Source organism: Micropterus dolomieu, linkage group LG07, assembly GCF_021292245.1.
Source record: "Micropterus dolomieu isolate WLL.071019.BEF.003 ecotype Adirondacks linkage group LG07, ASM2129224v1, whole genome shotgun sequence".
Taxonomy (NCBI): Eukaryota; Metazoa; Chordata; class Actinopteri; order Centrarchiformes; family Centrarchidae; genus Micropterus; species Micropterus dolomieu.
Window position 1 is genome coordinate 25,521,497 of NC_060156.1, and position 22,762 is coordinate 25,544,258.

The window sequence follows — 22,762 nt, forward strand, 5'->3', positions numbered from 1 at the left end:
CATCAGTTGAGCTAAGCCTGTGAGTCACCTGGTTAGTGAACACGGTGTCTTTCTCACTTTTTGATGCTAATCCCATATCCATGCACACACACACACACACACACACACACACACACACATCACAGAGCCTCTGTCCAGAGCACTAACTGTGATGACCTCCTCCCACGATCATCTGTCAAACAATTATAGGGGACAAATGTGCATGTGTGAATGGACAGATCACCACTGTACCACCATTACCACACACACTTACGCATGCACACGCTGAAGACCTGATTTCACCGATCATCTTAGCTCTCATAATCGACTACGGATGACACTTCCCTTCATTATTTTTAGTGCTTGGCAGCTTTGCAGCCTGTAAAGCTTTCCTATTTCTGTCCTGCGCTAGATGTCCACAATGACAGAAAGAGACAGAGAGAGAGGGAGAGAGAGTGAGAGGGGACTGCACAATCTCAAGTAAGATGAGAAAGGTGTGATTAGAAAACATCCAGTGAGCAAGAAAAGACACAGTCTTCTGTATTAGCTGTATGTGTGGCAGATGGAATAATGTATATTACCAGTAAGTCACAGCAAAAAGTAATGTGTATTAGCTTACCAGTAAGTCAGAGCAAGCAGTTGAGAAACAGTAATTTTGCCATTCTCATATTTTCATGGTATATCACACTTTATGGTTAAAGTTGTTATTGTTAGTTGCAGCAGTTACAGTACAGTAGTTTGTGTTTTCTTATTTTTCATGTGCAAAATGTCATTCCAACACTAGCAGCAGAAAGTGTGAAGAAGAGTGTTGTAGTAACTAGAGGGCTCCAGCGGGAGGGAAAGTAAAACTGTTGAGCGTCCTCCCTTCAGTCATTACACACATGATCTGAGTTTGTGTCTGTGCATCTTTCATTCAGCTACTCCCCTTTTCAGGTATGACTGATAATATGTGTTATTGTTTAACAGAGTGTTATGTGAATGTGTCCAAATTTTGAGGAGAATGTTTTTAGCACAGTTAGTTTGAACATTGTGAAGTTAGGATGTTACAATGAGTAAGCTAGCCACATTAGCCTTTAGCAATGCTAACTGCGTCATTGTGGATGAAAGAGCGGCACGTAGTAGCCATGCAGAAATATTGTACCTGTCGTAGTTTTGTTCTGTATAGGTTTCTGAAATGTTCTGAGTACTGTTAAATGTTATCAGCATAATTGTGTTTTGTATCTCTTGTGTATTGCCATATTTACTTCATAGTTAAAAGTGGGCTATATGCTATAGCAGACATAAAACTGACTAGAGATAATGGTTAGAATTGTATGTATGATGCTATATTATGTATAAATGTAAACTGTACTGACGTTGCATATGGTTTTTGATACAGGGATGATCTGAGGAAAGTTTGTGTCCTTGCATCTTTCATTCAGCTACTCCCCTTTTCGGGGCTTTTATATATGCACAAAGTGGTTAGAGAAGCAAGCAGGAAAAGAACATTTCCGTCAGATGCAGTTCGTTACGGTAGTAGTTAGTTAACTGACAATTAAGAGACTACTACTTTGATCATCGATTAACATTTAAAGTCATTTGTTAAACATTACCTTGTTTCAGCTTCTCAAAAATGAGGATTCACCACTCTTCTATTTAATATCATTGTATATTGAATATATTTGGGATTTTTTACTGTTGATTTGACAACACAAATGGTGTGATGGGTATTTTTCACTATTTCCAGACATTTTATAAATTATATGATAACATTGTTACATTGCTGCTTTACAAAAAGAAAACCAGGAATGTAAATCACAGCTTCAGCCAGTGTGAGAACTTGTGGCTGCAACATTAGTTTCACTATAAATTAATCTGATATTGATATTTTTTTTGATTAATCATTAGGTCTAAAATATGTTAGAAAATAGTGAAAAGTGTCCATCACATGTTACCAAAGTCCAAGGTGACCTCTTCACATTTATTGTTTTGACTGAAAACAGTCTAAAATTCAGGTATTCTGTATCTGTCTTTTATAAAACACCCTGTTTTTTTTTGGTCACACTAATTAACTAATCAAAAAAAACACTTGCTGCATGCTGCAGCTAATGACAATGTTCATTTTAAATGAAAGTTAATTCTGCTGATTATTTCCTCAATTCACTGATTAATAGTTTTGTCTAGAAAAAAGGTCAGAATGGTCATCACAGTTTCCCAGAACCCAAAGTTGAAATTTTGTATTGTTTATGGCCAACCAACAGTCCAAAACATAAAAAATATTAAGTTTATTATCATATAACATAAAGAAAACCACCATATGCTGACATTTACAAAGATAGAAGCAGTACATTTTTGACTCAAATGATTAATCAATTACCAAAATGGTTGAGCTAATTGTTGCAGTTCTATTTTTTGTTTTTTTTATTTTTTTATTTTTTTATTAATGAAACTTGCCCTTTAGCCCGATAGTATTGCTCCCTCACATACCCCAGTCTCTAGAGAAAAACACAGTCATTGTCCTTCATCAGTCCTTGATTGATCGGCTGATGATACACAAGCCTTCCTGTCTTTCCACTCCTCAACATCAGTAAATGAGACCGTGTCGTGTTTCGATTATAGTTCCTTCTCTACTGCACCCTGGCTCATAAACCAATAACCAAAAAACAGCAACACCAATGGGGTGAGTTTTAGTTTAGCATGGGTAATGTAGTGTGACTTAAATGTAGGTGGCTTCTGTTGCTGCTTGATGCTCACTACTCGCTACTTTTGCAAGTTCATAAACATTTTATAAGAAAAAAGATTTGGATGAAAGCTAACTGGTTGGTTTGGCAACTGTACATTTGGTTAACCACCCCAGTTCCATTGAAGAGCAGCTTTTCTGAGCTTTTACAGAGGGGCTGTCTCCCATGCAGTAAATGAGACGTCAGGAAACTGGGCTATGGCTGCTCCAAGCAATGTAAATATTGGATTTTAGGTTTGGCCGCAGGGAAGCACTTTATTATTTTGTCTGTAGACATCTGTCAACACAAGATGATACAACCCACTGCAGGTTAACAGGTAAAAGGTAACATTTGGATTTGTTTCCCCAAGGTTTGCCTTTGGACCAAAGCCATCGAAAAAGGATGATCAAGTAGATTGAAGATGTAACATTAGCATTATAAGATAGCGTTCACTAGTTAGTTTTTAGGGTAAATAAGGGAGGATTTTTTGGTATTAAACATGTTTTTGTAAACTTCTTTTCAAAAAGTAAACAACCAGTTGTTACAGCTGATACTGTTTCACTTTTAACCTGCCTGCCATAATGAATGGTCCTGAATGCCTTCACAGTGTAAACACCCATTACAGCTTAAATTTGTGGCTCTGAAAAGATATTAAACATACAAATCTTAGAGAGGGCAGATGAACTTCTTAGCAAAAGATCAGCAGAATTCATGCCGATGTGAAATATATATATAGTAAGAAAAAACAGAACGTACACTAAAGGCAGGTCCAGTCCAATAAAACCCATAAAGTAATTCATTGTAAAATTCAAAATGGCACATCCCCCACTGGAGCGCCTTCGGCTCTGTACTGTCACTAATGGCTGGATGCTGTATTGCAACAGCTTAGGCCACTACATAATTGACCCTTCGCTAAGCCCCGCCCCCCCTTAGTTACTGTTGCTAAGTCCGACAAACTGTCAGCGCTGCCACTGTCTATTATTGCACTCCCCGGATAAATATTGTCTAATTTGTTGGAAAAAGTGATCTCACAAAGAAGCAGAGAGTTTTGCAGTTGCTTTATACATTTGAAGGCTGTCAAACTGACTCAAAAGGACGTGAAAAAAATGAAAGATAGACGCTAAAGCCTACCAATCACACAGTACAAGTGAGCCACCGTATCCCCCGACAATTGAGACAAAGGACAAAGATATGAACGATCAACACTGTTCCTGTAAATCTGGGTAGGCCCCTATTCATTATTACAATCATTAAAAAGCAGAACAGTAGGGCTTTATTACGTTACATTCAGTAGGAAGTTAGCTAGCGTTAGCTAACTAACACTACATTATGAGAATAAATCGTACTTCTCCTATCAACCTCTCTGGGTAGCGACAAGTGCCCCAGGAACGTTTGACCATATCTTAGCAAAATACAGCCAATAAAAGCTAGACAATGACTCTTTTTGCATTTAGAGTCAATGGAGCGCATCCACGAGTCGGACCTCAGTTAGAGCGAGACCTATACTGCACTGTGATTGGCCAGCTGTGTATTCGGGTTGTGGCTTAGCGAAGGGTCAATTAAGGGTGATATAGATAAAATGATCTGTCACAACATTTTATATTACAATATCTATATATACATACATATATACATACATGCCTGGCCCTTCATCCATCACGCCTGGTTACAAATCAATACCTTTCCTCGTAAAATAACATAATAATAATTTTTTTTGCAATGACCTGATTAAGATAACAGTTGAACCAGAGAAGAACTGTGAAGAGAAAACTAAGTTAATAGCTAAAGGGCCTCCCTTCAAAAGCAGGATGAAATCGTGCCCCAGGTAACAACATATTTTTCTTGCACACATAAAATTAAGCCATATACTGTAGATCCATGCATGTGTGCCCACACACACGCATACAGACAGAATGAGTAAACAAAGTCATTAACCATCTTGTTAACCACTTACTCTATCTTAGACGTTATAATCTTCACTCCAGTCAATGACCTCCCAATCAATCAGTGAATCTAACATAATTAGCTGTTGTGGTTTTACTTTATATTGGTCTACAAAACAATGATTTATGCAGGACTGTATAAGTCCTCAACAGAATAGCTTGCGTGAGAGAGTAATACTCTATTCATCATCCACAATGACAGACATAATCCACCAGCAACGAGAGGACAGATGCTATTTTGACTAACAAATGTGGTTGCTAGCGAGGGAAGAGGTAGCCACGACGCTCATCCAGCAGGTTAATAAGTGGCATTATGAAAAACACCAATCTTCCCGGCTGAGGTCCTCGTCTAGTGTTTGTTCCCCTTTTCATTTTAGAATGGTTTTGTAATTGAAGCTATAAAAGGTAGGAGTCCCAGGACTGAATAAATTTCACTAACATTATTGCTACAGTAACTGTGAATACATACAGTAATTAATAGAGTGAATAAAGTGATTTCAGATGACAATTTGAATGGCAATAACACTAATAATTAATTAATTAATGTACAATTCATTTATGTATTGCTTATGTAATGCCTCACATATCTTATTAGTGACATGTGTGGCTTGTGGGACTGCATTAATACTTAAAATTTATTGTTTCACTCTTTTAAATTTGAGTTGTTTAACACCTTTGGCATGCTATAGTACAAATACCACATTATTTGGTTTTGCAAACAGAGCTTTTGAGCAGCATCAGCTGCACACACGCACATACTATATATGCATACACACACACACACACACACACACACACAAAAACTCACACACACAACATAACACAAACAAATGTGGAACCCCAAGATTCAGACACGTGAGTACTCACACTCGCTGTATTGTTGCAGCTGGGAAAACTCCGCTGGGCTCAGACATACCCAGCTCCCGTCTCCCATACTGCCTGCCAAGCCAGGGGCGGGGCTCTGTGTCTGGGAGTGTTGTCGGTCCACGAATGCCGCTTAGGGGATTGATGGTTATCTTTGGGTCAAGTTGTGTAATAAGACCTGGTGAAGAGTTTTTGGGATGTCATCTCTGCCTCTTTACAACGAGCACCTTGGAGCACGCAGGAGGTTGAAAGTTGAAATAATTGAAGCCACAGGAGTAGAAAACTGGGAAGATGATGTTCTGTTTAGCTGAAGCTGGGGGATAACTGCTTTTGTGTGCTGAATGTTGCTGAGATGCTCCAAATATTGAATTTGTCACTTTGAAGGCCAAAATACAAAAACAAAAGGATAGAAAAATAAATGTTTAGTCTGCTAGTAGATATGGGAGCTGTTAAATATGGTGCAGCTCCCAGCGTGCCTGTGGCAGTGAGGATAATGGATAGGGAGGTGTGTATGTGACTGTCTGCCACAATAACTAAGTCCTTATGACTCGGAGATGGTACACGGTTACTCAGCAGGTCTGCAACATAAAACACCTTCTCTGACCTGGAGTGGGGCAAACACAAGCAGAAGAGAGTAGAGCAGGGGAGAGAAAACATCAATTCAACATTCTCTGGTCTGTAACATCTCAATGTCTTTTTAAAGATAAAGGGGGGAGGAGAGGATTGTTATAGGATAAGATGGAGGAGGGAAAAAGGCAGCAAGGAAGACAACATAATATGAAAGAAGAAAGCTGAGGGAAAGGACATGCAGGAGATGGGCATACTTTAATCTCTTGGATGAATTTATAGTTTTTAATCTAATACACTATATTTAAATCTTTCTTTATGTCAAAATGCATTTAATTTCTTCCAAAGTTAGTAGAAAATACAGTAATATATCAACAGCACAAAGGGCACCCACCCTAACACAGCACTAATTAAAACACATTTGGCTGTTTTAATTTCAGAACATTTAAGTTGTTATGGTAAATTAGATTTACACTCCTTTGCCAGCTGAGCTTGCATGCTGTTATGAGAAATTCACTGCACGTTGCATGTGAGTTATCCTAATAGACTCAACCAGGTCTTTTTTGACATTACAATTAAGTCAAAAAAAATTACCATGACACGGACAACAGTAACTTAACAACAAAATTGGTAAACTGATTTGTGGTGCTCGTTTAGCTATTCTGAACAAACAACAGGAGGATAAACGTGTCAAAGTGATGTGACAGGATTTATTTGTGAACCACTGATCCAGAGTAACATTTGACATGTTTCTGAAAAAACACAATGTTGTTAAGTTCTTTTAAGAAATGTTTTTCTTTTAATTTGTGAAAGCCAATCCTTTAACCCAATAGCTGTGTCAGAATCATTTCACAGAACTGTTGTATTTAAGTTGTTGCCTACTGTAGCCTACAGTTAGCATGATGCTATTATAACATTTAACATTTAACTTTAACTAGCATTGGTTGGCAAGAGACTAACATTAATTTTAGTTTAACTAGCATGCTAGTATTGAACAGATAGGCATGTTATATAAGTGCTAAAAGCAGAGGCAGTTAAGACTATCACCAGAGATTTGTTATCAACTTCAAAACTATCCATGTGTGTGTTTTCTGATCTGGTGCTCCTATAGACAGGATGAAATTTGGTGTCAGTGCCTTTCAAAATGTTATTGTCTACTCTACGGTGTCAGGTTGAGTAAGATTGAAGGCAAACATGAACACGCAGGGATGTTGAGAGAAGCAAATGAACACAACAGAGTTAGAGAGGTTATTATTATGCCCTTGTGTGGATAATAGCAATACGTTTTGTGCACTCTAATTAAATTATTCTTTTACGTAAAAATAATTCTCTCCAATATAATGCAAACTCTTTTGTTCAAAATATCCTCTGTTTCACTCAGAAATGAGCCACAGATATAATGCCATGCATTTCGAGGCAGTAAGTCTTTTTCATGACTTTCAGGAATGGCACAGATGTAATGACCATGACATTATAAACTGCTGTTCTCCAGTTTGTTATGTCAGTTCCTGGGCCGTAGCTTTCTTTGTGCATGCTGGTTCACTGGGACGCTTAAGTGAAACAGAGCCATCATTAATGTTATAAATTCCACCTGTGCTCTTCTGGGACAAGTCAAAATGTTTCCTGTAGCAGCTTAAAGTCATTAAAGCCACAGACTCCATTGTAAAGGTGTATAAAAATAATAGAATCCAGTAAGGATCCTTGCTTGTGCACTTAGTGTAAATTGGAGATGAAAGGGCTTTTGACTAACTCCAGAGTACACATAGTTCCAAGAGAGAAAAGATAAAAGCACGGGTGACTAACTCAAAATCACCAGGGGAATAACAAAAGCTTATTTTTAGAAATGGTTCTCCACTGAAAGAAAAACTGTTTTAATAAACTCCTCAAACTTCAGATAAGCACAAAAACATTGCACCTTTCTAGCCATTGCTTTACATATGACTCAGATGGAGTCAACATGAACTAGTTAGATGTATTTACTGCACTTTTAGAAGTCATAATCTTTGGGTCTTTGAGGCGATGTAGTATGATATGATGATGATGTTAATTCTAATATAAAAATAACAAGTATGTATATGAATACCAAAACAGTTGGATGCATTGTTTGAAAAAATGATAACTACTTGAACAGTAACCGTGGTAGAAATGTATGGATGTGAAGGAATGTTTAATTTGTGCATTGACCTGAGTGGCTTCACACTTTACATTACGTTAAGAGACTCTGGTGTCTGGAAATAACAATGTCAACTTTGTTGATGTTCCAGAGTAATACACACATTGTCTGCCTCTTGTCTGGTGCTGTGATTATACATGATTTTGCATGATGTAGGACATCCTGTTTAAAGCTGAGCGAACATAATGTTGCTTTAAATTGTCGGCATCTGACTGTGTCCCTGCTTACATGCTGCATGCACCAAGATCTCATCTGATTCCAGATTTATTATTATTATCAATTCAGGTAAGGACAACTTGGACTGAACAAGTTTTTATTCTTCTTTTCATTAAAGTGAAGATTGACATAGACATAAAAGGTTTTTCTACATCAGTGACATACACTTCACCATGAACTGTACTGACAAGACATGAATCCTTTTGACAATAGAGTCAGTCTATTTTTAATTACTGCCCATCAACTCTCGCAGTAGTTTGTCACCTGAAAACAGATCAGCATGATTTCACTGTGGTCAGATTCAGTGAAAGCAGTTTGCATAGATAATGAGTGTATAGACATGCACACCAGACTGGGATGATGATACTTTTAGAAGTACTAATGTTTGGGTCTTTGGATTTTCTGCAGTAGATGTTTTTAGGTGATTTAGTATAGACCACTGTGGAGAAATTATAATGCTGACGATGAAATGACTTAAATGTCACCTAATGATGAACTATATTCTGACAAGACAGCAGAGTCAGTCTATTTTTAAATACTGCCCATCAACTCTCGCAGTAGTTTGAAAACAGATCAGCATGATTGACTGTGGTTAGATTTGATTAAAAACAGTTTGCAAGATATACATAGAAAAGAAAAGGGTTGTAAAGACTTGAACACCAGACTGGGATGAACAGGCATCATGAAACAAACCTATAGAATGCAGTCTCTATAACATCTATATATCTATATATTATAAAATAAAAATTATTGCTATTGACTGGAGACGCCGGTGGAAACGTGGGGGAGGAGTTTGTTGTGTACATAGAGGAACTACTAGCAGTACTATATTTCCTAACATTACTTCAATACAACACACCCCTTTATGTAACAATGTAGGTCTGTGGCGCAGAGGAATTAGCCAAATCCTTTTTCTGCAGAGGCAATACTTGTTAGTACAGTAGGATTGTTTCATTGTTTTTACCAGCCTTGTGTTTTAACCCTTCATTTCCTTCTTTTACACTATCAACCAGCCTTTAAAAGTGAAGCAGTGTTCACTCCACTCTCCTTTATGAGCTGCTCTCTTGACTCCTGGACTACATGGTAGACAGCCGGTGGCATGTACTAATGGGCTACAAACGTAAAGGGAAGGGGAGGTCTACGTGTATGTATGTTCTATGAGTGAATGAAAGACAGACTGAGAGAGAGGCACGTGCCTAACAAGCGTACGGGGCCTCCCCTCTGTGCAGAGAGGGAATCTGTTTTGTTCACGGGGTTGCCCAGCAACTATGACGTCACTGGAGTGCACGACAAAGAGAAGCACCATGACAGAGATAAACTGAGAGATGGAGGGAGAGAGAGAGAGCAAAGGATACTATGAACAGATGTAACTACATGATGCATCAGTTCATGTATGTCCTCAGTAGGCCTGTGTGATTGCCTGCTTTTGCCACAAACCACATGGATTTTTTTTTTATTTAACCACAGAATAATAACAGTTAGGTGTCTTAAAACAATATTTCGACATTTTTGGAAATATGCTCATCAGCTTTCTGGCTTAGATCGGAAAATCACTCTCATATGATCTGTACATAAATATGAGGTTAGTTAGTTATTTTTAAAAAAGACAACAATTTGTTGTATACACGTGGTTATGTGTCCGACTATTTTATTGTCTGGCAGTAAAGCGAAGACTCAAGGAACTTTAATTAGTCATTTAGCTGACCCTTTTATCCAAAGTGACTTACAATTTCTTTATATGTCAGAGGTTGCACGCCTCTGGAGCAACTAGGGGTTAAGTGTATTTTTCAGGGACACATTGGTGGATGTAGCGGTAGGAATTGAACCAGAGGAAGATGTCTGCAACCATTTTTCATCTCTTCAGTGAAGCGGTGGATTGATGTATAAGTCACATGTTTCATGTTCATCGTGATTTATTTGCCAGGTTAGTTTCCTTTGCACTTTGCCACATTTTGTTTTTATCAATACAACTTCTGACACTGAGCTATCTGTGTTCAGATCTTTGCACTTACAGATATGAGTAGTGCCAGCCATTGAATCTAACTCGCTGGCAGAAAGCAAATAAGCATATTTTCCCAAAATATTGAAGTTTCCCTTTAAGGTGTCGCTCCAGCTTTTAACTCATTCTCAAAAGAAAGAGAGCAAAAATAGACCTGACCTAAAGGACAGTTTGTTGTATGAGAACCTCTTTCGAATCTGCTGCCTCAGTGCTGTGGTTTTAACAAGCGTCAGTGACTCACAGAGCTTCTTGGTGTTAAGAAAGAAAGAGACAGAGAAAAGAGAGGGGTTATTTACACCTCCACAACACATTATGTTCATTACATCACTCCGTCTGTTTGAGTCTGAATGCTTAAATAAGCATTCGCAACTTGGGAAACCAGATACAATGTTTTCATTTTTTTATTTATGTGATAAAAAATAACAAGATTTTTTTTTAAAAAGGCAGTCAATTGTCAAAACAAGTTAAGATACTTGGTTAGAGTACGGTTGGAGACAGATCATAGTTTAAATTAAGAAATAACTCATTCACTCAAGCTTATATACACATCAGAGTTACAGAGAAACCTTCTTATTCATTTTAAGTTGTGTTTCTGGCCACATTGTGAATGTCTAATGTTCATATCTCTTATTTCGGTCTCCACCAATTCCTGAGGGAAACATCTTGCTCTTTAGCTGCTAGATGCTCCACTATGTTCACCAGCTAGTCTCTAACTGTGTCTATCTGCTGTTTGCTGATTAGCATAGTGGCCGAAAACTATGAGAGTGGTGAGAGTGAACGAAAACAATAAAGTTGCAGCTGGACAGCTAAACAATGAGGTGACTACAAACCTCTGTAAAGCTGAAGGGCAGCTGCAGATTCAGGTGATAATTCTCTGTAGGTTCATCACTTTGAGCGACACAAGCTCACATTGTTATTTAATTCATTGTTATCATAAAAATATCAATTATAGCCACTTTCAAAATCTGACCGTCCGCATCCTGACCTCAAAAAGAGGTTCTCAATAACATTGTCAATAACGGTCATGATTTAAATGGTCACACAAGCCAGATAAAGACCACAAGACTTCCTTGGCAGGTAAACAAGATCTCAGAAAAACACAGTTTGAAGCGAAGAAATATGTAACTCCTCACCCAAATTTCTTTGACTAAGCCTAAGGCAGCAGGAAGCTTATTATGGACCATTTAATAACACTTCCATCCAGTCCAACACACCACTCCCGCCTGCTGTTGTTGTGTCTGAACATTCACCACCAAGAGGTGTTCCAAGACATAAAGCATGTGGAGAGAGCAGCACTGCCAAATTAGGGTACTGATGATGATTACGGCGATAACACTGAAGAGGAGGAAAAGTAAACAGAAACCGGAGCTCGGACATAATTATGTTCACAAAGGGAAAATATGAAGAGAAGTCCGGGACAACAGAAGCAGGGGGCAGATCCAGAGTCAGTCCAGATATCAGAATCAGAAGATTCCAGCTCAAAGTTGGCAGTGACCTTTAGTATAAAACTGGAAGCAAAATGCCATACAGGATGCCTCTAACTGACACTTCCCTGTCGAGTGTTGAGCAGGATGCTGTGGGCTAGGCAGGCCCTCACTACAGGAAGAGTGTCAAAGCCCCGATAGCAGCTGCGACGCTCTCGACACAGACCCTCACGTTTTCACTCAGTGTGAGCGTGTATGCTGCGGGAAGCCATAGGCCTGTGGGACCATATGATTAAATGGATACCAGCAGCAGCTTTTCTGTGTCAAACATCAGTCATTTTCAGCACTGAGATAATCTTCATGATCCAAGCACTTTCTAAATATAGACCTCCTGCCATAACTGGGTCGGTAGCTTACTGAACAAACCTAGAAACCTAAAATTCAAGCTCCAATTCACACCTTCATTATGTGGTGGCTCCTACTGAAACTAGCCTTTAGGCTTCAATCATGCATGTGAAACCAATCTTATATGTAAATGTTTATAATGGGGAAGCACACTTAACCCATTTCACACCCATGATAGAAAGCGCAACCATTTCACAGCCCTTCAGTAACAGCTGGCTAGTTACAAAAGGGAGGTGAAAGATGACAAGCTGAAGCTTGAGTTAGCTGAACTTTAGTGAAAATGACCAGGAATCTAACAAAAGACTCGAGTACACTAATTGCCTCATGGGAATGAACAAGAACAAGTATTTATAACAACCCACAGATGAAGTAAACTCTGGGTGCCACTCCCTGGGTACTACACAAAGTCCTAAACACAGCGGTGAGAGAGTTTTCTACCGAGTTAGTTTGTTCAGCAGGGCATTACATATCACACATGCAGAAGTCTTACTTTGAAGCGTTATGTGTGTCCTCTACATTAAGTGCCTGCGCATGCGGTCTGAATGTGGTTTTGGCTTTAAAAGCGTAGCACACCTGCAGTAGCTTGGGCCTGCTTTGGGTTGGATTTGCATTTTCCTGTGTGTGTAGGTGTGTTTGTGTGCACGTGTGGGCCTGAAATCCACACTTATGCCATCATCATCACTTTCTGCACATTAAGAGATTTCTGTAGACTAAGGAAATCAAACAGCTCAAATGTGTGTGGGCCGAGCTTTTAATTCTTTCACCCTTGAGACCAAGAGAGAGTCAATTCTTCAGTATTAGTCACTGAAGCACTTCAATCACCTGCATCCAATGGCAGGTTTCCTCTGCTTTGTTCAAACCTATTACCTATGCCTGTAATGGCTCGTTAGGCTCTTTGTATTGGTCTAGGATGCTTAAGAAAATGTTCATAGTACTTGAACAATAAAGAAAGGCCATTAAGAGAAGTGACGAAGTGATGATTGACAAAATTCCAATGACATTAAACAAGTTTGAAGGGAAGTAAACATTAGAGAACAGAATAGCCCGGTTTCACTGTCCCACCAAATCAGGTGTTGTGGCGAAAAACCCCAGTCCTCCCTATCATTTGAATATGGGCAGTGTGTTTAGGTTGCGGTGGCAGGGACCACAGGGGATGGCGTAAAAAAAAAAACAATTCACAAAAAGGCTACCAGACGCCACGCAGCAGTGGCCAAGCGCATAAGCCAGATTCATGTTCCATTTCATACAATGCAGAATTCACACATACATGGTGGGTTTGTCTCTTGAGCAAGTCTTCAACTGTTTGCAGATATGTGCATAAAGGACTCAAAAAGTCTACCAGAGAGCCTTCAAACACTTCCTGGTTCCCCAGTGGGACAGTCCTGTGCTCTCATGGACTTAGTGGATCAAAGTCTGAGTGGAACTGGGCCCGTCAATAATAATTCTTGTCTCCCAAAGAATCCTGAATTCTCCCTTTAAGAGTTATATTTTATTAGAAAAAAATAATTTTCAAGCCCAATTTGGCTCTTCATCAGATACAGAAGTATTAATTACTGCAGAATATTTTGGACTCCACATGTGGACAAGAAAGACGTGCAAATGTTTTGCACACTGACCCATCTGAAATAATGCCACACCACAGGCCTGCAGGATTAGGACAATGTCCTCCCTGATCTGGAGCAAAGGAAGAAGTCAGGTGATGTTATAAAACAGTCTTTATAGGGAAGAGGCCAGATTGGACAGAGGCATCAAATAAACATTTAACTTTAACACAGAAGACGGCTATTCATTACAACTGAAAGTCAGTGTTGACCACGATCATATGTAACTGTAATTATTATTGTTTCCCTAAACCTAACCAAGTTAATTTTATGCCTAAACCTAACCAATCATTAACAACATGGTTGTCGCGTCATAAAACAATAAACAGATTTATTTTTCAGCAGTAATTTGAAGCAGAAGGCACAGACAAATGATGTCGTCCTGCTGAAAGGGGCATGGCATGGACAGTGTATTTGGTAATAACTGCCTCTTTGTTACCTTCACAGCTTTGCACTTTATCTTATTTGATGCACAATGTAGTGTGCGGTATTCACACGTTTATCTTATTCTTTTATTGTGTTTTTTATGCGTCCTTGCTGCTGTCTTTTTAACGTCCATTAATAAAGATCTGGACTGAACCAAGCTTACTGTTGACAATGAAGCAACTGGTGAGTTCAATCAGTGGTGGCACATGGCTTTATACAGCCTCCCCTGGTCCAGCACAGGGAATTGGCAGTGACAATGACCACAATACAGAAGGAACTTTTCCAAATTGAGAGCTTTTGCTCAGAGAGAATCATATATCCTTACTTTCTAACCTCTGACAGTGGAACGCATTTCTGCTGCAAAACTTTCTGATGTTTTACTCAGGATGGAGTTTCCTCCTTTGTGAGCTTTTCAGTGAGGGGCATCTAAAGGGCAGGGGGGAAGTGTACAGGCCAGGACATAGTTGAAGACAAATTTAGTGACTTATATTGTTTTATAGAAGGAACTGCATGGGGGCACAGTTAACCTTAGGGGCTGTAGACTGAGCTTCATCTTTACCCATAAAAGGAGTGCTGCTGATCCCCTGTCAAGACTTGACAAGACACACAGACTGTACACAAAATCAAACACACACACACCGTGCCTGCTTCTTGTCCCAGGCAATCTTCACCTCTCGCCCCTGTTATCAGAACTCACTGTTTCCATTTAGGCCTTTTTTTTTTAAATGTGAATTTCTATGCAATTGTTCTTTCCATCTCAACAGTATGATTTAGCTCAGTTTTCATCTCTGTTTTCACAGCTTGCAGCAGAGGCCAGTAGGATGAACCACAGATCTTCCGCACAGTCGTTAGTCATCTACTGAAGTTCTACTACACAGTCATTAATTGTAGTATACAGTTATATTAGTTTTTATACCTACAGCAGGTGACAGGGACGGACTACCAGTTATGACTGTTGTCTATTATTAAGAACTTCTCATTGAGAAGGTCAGGATGTGGACAGTCAGATTATTAAAGTGAGTGAATTTGATGACAATGGTGGTGAACATACAGGGAATTATTACCTACAGCAGGTGACAGGGACGGACTGGGAGTAAAAAATGGCCCTGGACTTTGATACAGACCAGCCCAACAGAACGGTTCACCATATATACTCCACCACGGCCGGCCTGCTAATGCACGCACATACAAACAGGTCCAGCCACTAATAAACCGCAGCATTACAGCCATTGATCACTCTGGTTATACTACTTTAAAAAGTCAGCATAACACACTGAAATTGTCATGATTGAACTCTCTCACACCACATGAAGACTCGAGATAAGAAGACTAAAATATCCACAATCCTCTCTGAGACAGAGAACTGTCTAACTGCTCAAGGATAGCTGGTTGGCTTTAAGTCATGGGAGTACACACAATAAAAAACTGCTTGAACACCTCTCCAAACAGAATATAACCTAAGAGAGCAGCACCGATCATCAACCCGGCTATATATAAACAACTACATATAAATGAACTAATAAAGCTTTGAAAAACTACAAAAACACAGCAGCAGCGCCGCTATTTCTGTGTTACTGTGTGACTTTTTTACATTGACTTGCATTTCAGCAAAGACCTTTGACTCTTTTGTCTCTGAACTTTTCAGCCTGACTCTTAACATTTTTTAAACTCTACTTTTCATATGGAGGGAGACTGAAGAGACTAAGGCCGCATAGTTCATATGGAATAGACCAACGGCGAGAGAAGGGGGGGTTGGCCCGTGTCGCTCAACCTTCTGCCAACATTTTTATTATAGTAAAAACGTATAGGCCAAGAAAGGTGACCCACCGGCCCGGAGGTTAGGAATTGTATTCCAGATGGCTAGACGGCCAGTGGCAGGTGTGTAAAGTTACAAGCATAAGAAAAATAAATTAAATGTATGTTGTGCTGTGATCCCCTGTAGCTTATACCTACAGTTCACTGGGCAGACACTGGGCTTGGGAATGGGACTGCAGCTGACACTCAAACTGTCCGAGAACGTTGTGGATTGATCGGCGATTAGCTCTGCTGCAGGCTAGGCTCACATAGGGCCATGGCTTTCTGTTCTCTAACCTACTGGGGATGTAGCCTCACAAATACCAGGAGTATTTATGGAAGGCCTGGGTGTCATGGCAACTGGGGGATTGTGTGTAAAACGCAGAGGGGAGTGGAAAGGCCAAGCTATACACAACAACTGATTGCACTGTGCTTAAAGTGGAATGCCAACTAATTTGAAATAATTCACAGGCATTTTCACAAAACGTTTCCTCTGCAATGGCTGTGCAGTAGAAAACAGCACACCTACACACTGATACCTTGTTAGTCTGAAAGATCCCCTCCAGACATGTTTTAAGTCAAATAAAAACAAAGACAGTTCAAATACCCAGTGAAAAACATCTTAAAATTACATTTACTCCTTCTTCCTCAATGCAAAAGTCCAAAATCTATGAATATGCAAATGTTTTTCATTTCAAATGTTTAACTGTAGGACACATGATGTCTCCTACTTGACTGAAAGGTCCCTTCTCAGTTGTTTATACGTACTTATATGTAAGTTGCATATTGGACTGGCTTCCTAACTACTGTAATCTCATACATACACATCTTAAACTTGGATTTGAGGTGAACACAGAGAAAGTTTCCTCCGTAAGTGTGTCAAACTCTACACAGTGAAGGTCAAACATCCAAGTGAAGTAACAACAAGCAAAACATATTTTTGAGTGAAGGGGTAGTTTAAATTTAGACCTTAAGTTTATTTAACATTTTGGAAAAAAATCGACAATATGTATGTACTATGTATTTGAGAAAAATATAAATAGATAAATAGTGAAATATCTTGACAGCATAAAACACCATTATTTTATGTAGGTCGTCATAAACATTCACTTTTCTTTGATTCTCTCAGTGTTACCCCTGCTGTGCCACCTGTCCTCTCCCACCAATCAGGGAACAGGCAGCAAACTCACACTTTTACTGTTGTATTAACTTATTTTATTTATTTATTTTTATTTTCTAACACACACAAACACACACTACTGTTTTATTTACTTTATTTAACGAACTGTATGAAATTCTTCTTTTGTATTATATTTTAAGCATTGGCAAAATTGTTGTCATGCCAATAAAGCTGAATTGAATGGAATTGTCCTTCTCTGCTAAGAGCTCTAATGATGAAACAAACATTAGTACGATGTAAATAAAGTGCTTGTCATGTGTGTTTGTGTGAAACAATCAGACAGTCCCGCCACCTCCACGCATGTTTGCAGAGGTGTCAAATAAGGTCAGGTTTTGAACTTTACACACTTTATGTTGTTGCTTCACAGGAGAATCTTGCCACTGGCCAATCCTTGGAAGACTTTTAGAGGTAAACAGTTACAGTCATGTGCAGCTTTTGTCACCTATGATAGGGACTCACCAACTCACTAGTGCATAAAAGGGTCTACAGGCCTTAAAAAAATATTACTATAATAGTAAAAATAATACTAAATCTGTTGTAAAGATCCCATGATTTGGGGACCTAAACCTTATTGAAAAATGTGTCATCATTAAAATATTTATTGGTGACCTCATGCTTCGCCTGTAAAAAAGCCTACCAATAAAGGCATCACAAATGGTATTGAAATGTCACTGCTGGTCTGTTACTATGAGAAAACAATACACAACACTGCAGTAGGACTGGTGTGCAGAATATATTAGGGTGGCAAGGCCTGTCTGCATATCGGCCCAAATTGAGCCTGTTACTTAAAGATAGTGTTTAATTATGGGTTGTGTTTTTGCCTTAAAGTTGCAAGGCTAGTGAATTTCTGTCTAGAATTTCATGTCAGCCCCAAAAGTTTTCGGCTGGCTTTTGCTAGCTACATGTTTGGGTTTTTTTGCAATAGAATAAATTAATTCCAAACAAGTGTTCAGTCTTTACTGCAGAAATGGACTGGACAGAGTCAATAAGAAATACTGTATATTGTCATGAAATGTCATGTTACAAAAACAAATAACTCACAGCTTTCAAATGCTTGACAGGAGAGTGTATGATTGTAATTTTATTTGGTGATCCACTCACTGATACCGCTTATCTGTTATTGGCCATTTTGGCCACCTCATGGTTGTAAGGTTCTCTAGGCTTTCATTAATATTTGTAAAAATATAACATAATAATATATTGTGTTTGGTTTGGGTTTTTTTGTGTTTGTCTGGATATTGATAACCTTGTTTCTATTTTCTCTTTTGTCACTCCTCTGTTGTTATGTAATGATTGAGATATATGTCCTCCTTGAAAACATCTCATGGGGTTTATCCATATAAATCCATTTCAATATTTAAATAATCAGCTGAATCCATTTGTTGATGTTGATTCTGTTTGTCGTGTTGAAACATGATTAGAGAGACTAGTAGGCAATAAGAAGTCATGTTACTGGCTAATGACTTAATATAAAAACACAATTACTTTTGTTGTTTACTTTTCATTGGTTATGTGGTAGATGTGGAAATTACAAATAACATTACTGATTAAAATCAATTAGTTGTTATATGTTGTATTTAAAGTGGCTATAATTTATATTTTATAATGACACTTTGAAAATTGTGTGACAATATGAAATGAGTTGCTCATAGTGATGAACCCACCATTTGCTGGCAGGCCTATAACTATACTATTTTGGGTCACTCTTACTGCTCTCCTAATACAACCTATATTTATGTTTACATGACAAGGACATCTTGTGGTCTTCATCTGGCTTGTGCCACACAAATTGTGACTGTTGTCTATTATTAAGAACCTCTCATTGAGAAGGTCAGGATGTGGACAGTCAGATTATTAAAGTGAGTGAATTTGATGACAATGGTGGTGAACATACAGGGAATTATTACCTGAATCTGCAGCTTTAAAAAGCCTTATAGTGATTTTCAGCTCATTGTTTACTGTGTACTGTTTTAGTTCACTCTCACCGCTCTCATAATGTTGTTTTCGGCCACAGCAGGCAGCCGCTTTCAGGGACGCTGTAAAAACACACTTTACACTACCTGCTCAGCACACAGACACAGCTAGAGACTAGCTGGTGAACACACTGGATTATTTAGCGAGTAAAGAGCTGGAGAGACCAAAAACTGAGCTAAAAGAGATTGCATATTGGACTCATAACTCCAATTGAATGATCATGTTTCTCTGTGACTGCTGGGTGTGTAGAAATGTAACTATTTGCTAACAAGTTAGACATATCAACTTAAAACGGGATGATATGTCAATGATGTGTTCACAATGTCTTTCCACTTCCCCCCAATGGGCAAAAAACAATAGTTTTTGTAGGTTTAAGCTAAGTGATTGCATCTCCAGTTAAACTTACATTAATGAGCAAATTCCATGTGATTATATCTTCATTCTGGTACTCTTTCAAACTCTTTCAATTCAGCTCAGCACAAAACTAGTATTACTATACGTACTGTTGAGGTTAATGGTTTGGCAACCATCTATCTGTTGCAGTTGCTTGAATGTACCAACAAACACATGACTAAATATTGCTGCCTTGTTAATGCACTGCGTTATGTAATATATATTTAGTTGTACATATTGCTACTGTTGTAATCTTATGTTGCTGTTCCTGTCATGTGCTGGATGCAGCTATTTGGCCCTGTCTTGCCTAGGGTTCATCTGTAAAAGAGGTTTTAATCTCAATGTGACTTCCTAGTTAAATAAAGGTTATACATACATATATACAGTGTGTGTGTGTGTGTGTGTGTGTGTGTGTGTGTGTGTGTATATTAATATATTTTGATTTATTAATTTTTTTGCTTTTACATAAAAGATGTTAAATATGTCTACCTTGTTTAACAGTGTTTCTTTTCTGAATAATCAGTTGTTGCAAAAGGGAGGCAGAGTCTTATAATCAGGGTTATCTTCTATTCGGGTCAGTATGGAAATTAAAAGAGTAAATTTGAGTGGGTCTGTGCATGCTCTTGTGCTAATCACGCAGATCCATGTTCAGACAGGCGATTGTTCACCTCTTAATCCATGTGATGAATTACTGTCTGATGGCCCACGGATCATCGTCACGAGGCTTTCACCACCACAGACTTCACAGACCTCTACTGACCCAGCAGCTGGCCTCCCACAGAGACATGATTTCACACCGTTTGAATGCACATTACACATACATATACTACACAAACAGGTACTTATATTCTTTCTTTGGGCTCAAAATGTGAGCTGCAATCACAGCGCTGCTAAATGATCCTCTTCCCTTCACCCTCTATCCATCCTCTGTCTTTACACCCTTCCTATTCAGTTTCTGCCTCTCTCACTCTGTTGACGCTCTTCTCCTGATTCTCAGCTCTGCCCTCTCTGTGCGCTTGTTGTGTTCTCACAGACGAGACTCGGGCGGATGATCCCTAATGTTTATCACAGACCAAGTGGATGCTGTCAAGGAATAAATAACCATCGCATTTGGTGATTGCTTGATGAGATGTAATTAGGCGTGCCGACTGCAGATTAATCACAAGAAGTCAGCCGTCTCATGCTAAAGCGTCGTTCTCAAGGTGGCAGTCTGGGATTAGAATGGAGTGTCATTAAGACTTGCAACATATACTCAAAAACCAATACCATTTTATTAGAGAGTAAATGTAAAGAAGTAGCATTAGAATTACAGTTCACTATAAATATCACAGCCTTTCAATATCTTGCCTCTCCTTCTCAGAACTAAGGACAGCACAAGGTTAAAATAACAATCTGAAATATAGAGACACAGTTTTGGTCAGTTACTTCTGTTAATTTAATTTAATATCCTCGTTAAAAATTTATGATATACAGTACCTGATTATGATAATTATTTTAACAATAATAGTTATGCCCTTTGCCATGCAACTCCCTAACAAAGGTCACCCTACTGGTGAAACATGTTCGAGTATATTTTCAGTTGATTACATTAGCCTTGCAAAAAGCCTTCTGATTAATTTTTTCCCAGATAACAAGTGACACGACCCTGTGAGGTGAACACTGTTACTGGGTAACAACTGATCTGACTACAGTATATAAATTGTGTTGAACTAGTTTGTCTCCAGCTGCTTCCTGTGGCATAACGAGACATTTTTGCTTTTAATCCTTCTCCACCCAAACACACATCACACCCAGTGTTGTTCTAACCTTCTCAACTACTGAGACAAGTTGTGATGCCATTTAGCGCAAAACCTCGCCACAAAACCATATCAGCAGGTCTGGTTCAGATACAGTAAATTAAAAAAATAATAATGAAAAAGTTGAAGTGAGAAAAGGTTATGGACACACAAGCAAAAACAAAAAGGAAAGGGAATCCTGCAAGAAAGCAGGGAAATGTGTCTTAACAAAAAAAAAAAAAAAAATCAGGTGCTGAGAATGTGCTGAAAAATAGAGACACAGCAAAGACAGACACTGACACTGATTTTTTTTTAATAACAGCTTGATCATCGACATGGAAGCAGGAGTACGAGACAGACATAGGAGAGTGGGAACAGGAGGAGTAATCACAGAGAAAGTCTTCCCTACCTCTGGCGATTGCTTGTCCCACTAGTCCATGTAACATCCCTGTTTGGTCGTTTAGTGAAGACCCAGCTATTCAGATAGTCGGTCAGTGGCTCCAGGATGTGGAGTCGTGGCTGGGCTGAACTGCTGTCTGGTTCCCAGTAAGCAGGCAGCAGCAGCCGAGTCGTCCTCTCTGCTCACACAAACACGCGGCTACATGAAGCACGACAGCAGAGGCACTGGAGCCTCGTCAGGGACAGCAGCAACATCCCTCCCATCCACCCTGAATTAATTAAGCCTTTTTTCTCCCTCTGCTGCCCTCCCTCTCCCTCTCTCTTCTTTCTCGCTCTCAGTCTCTCTGATTCTCATGTGCGCATGGTTAATGCTTTCTCTGTGTGTGTGTGTGTGTGCGTGTGTGTGTGTTTCTGTTTCCCCCTGTGTTCAGTTTCCTCTCTTGCTCTCTTCCCTCTTTCTGTCGCACTAATCATCAGCCGTAAATGGGTCTTCTTTTCCTCCTCCATTCCACCTTCTATACTATTAAATCTGTGGTTCCTCTTTTTTAATCTTTTTTACCTACATAAATAACAAATCAGGGAATGAAAAAATGTACTTAATATATTCTTAGTTTTACAGAGAACAGTACCTAAACTGGTAGAAATGCATAATTTATTGAGAATAGTTGTTATCTTTTCCCCCCCAAAAGGTGATTATTACATTTTTAATCTAACTTTTAACCAAACAGAATGTAAAATGCAACACTGTTCAGCCAAGCAAAGACAAGAAAAACCACCATTCTCTGCAGGCACATGCACACTCCATACAGGTGCCCTAGTTAAACTGGCCGATACATTTACATGAACGTATCGGCCAGTTTATGTTTCTTAAATGTAGTTGTCTTAGCTCCATTGCTATCCTTTACAAACCACAGATTGTGGGAGCCTTACAGGAGATCTGTTGAAGCAATA

The 22,762-nt window shown here is 38.9% G+C and overlaps 1 protein-coding gene across 1 annotated transcript in view; it reads right to left on the minus strand.

Annotated features, from left to right (window-relative positions):
- The window catches only part of LOC123973380 (diacylglycerol kinase beta), a 119,937-nt gene extending 97,884 nt beyond the window's left edge, over window positions 1-22,053 (minus strand). Inside the window, exons 1-2 of the mRNA XM_046053345.1 lie at window positions 21,822-22,053; window positions 5,489-6,089 (exon numbers count right to left, since the gene is read on the minus strand). Of these exons, the coding sequence (XP_045909301.1) occupies window positions 5,489-5,555 (67 nt within the window). The 5' untranslated portion in view covers window positions 5,556-6,089; window positions 21,822-22,053. The remainder of the gene's footprint in view (window positions 1-5,488; window positions 6,090-21,821) is intronic.
- Window positions 22,054-22,762: the final 709 nt, after the last annotated feature.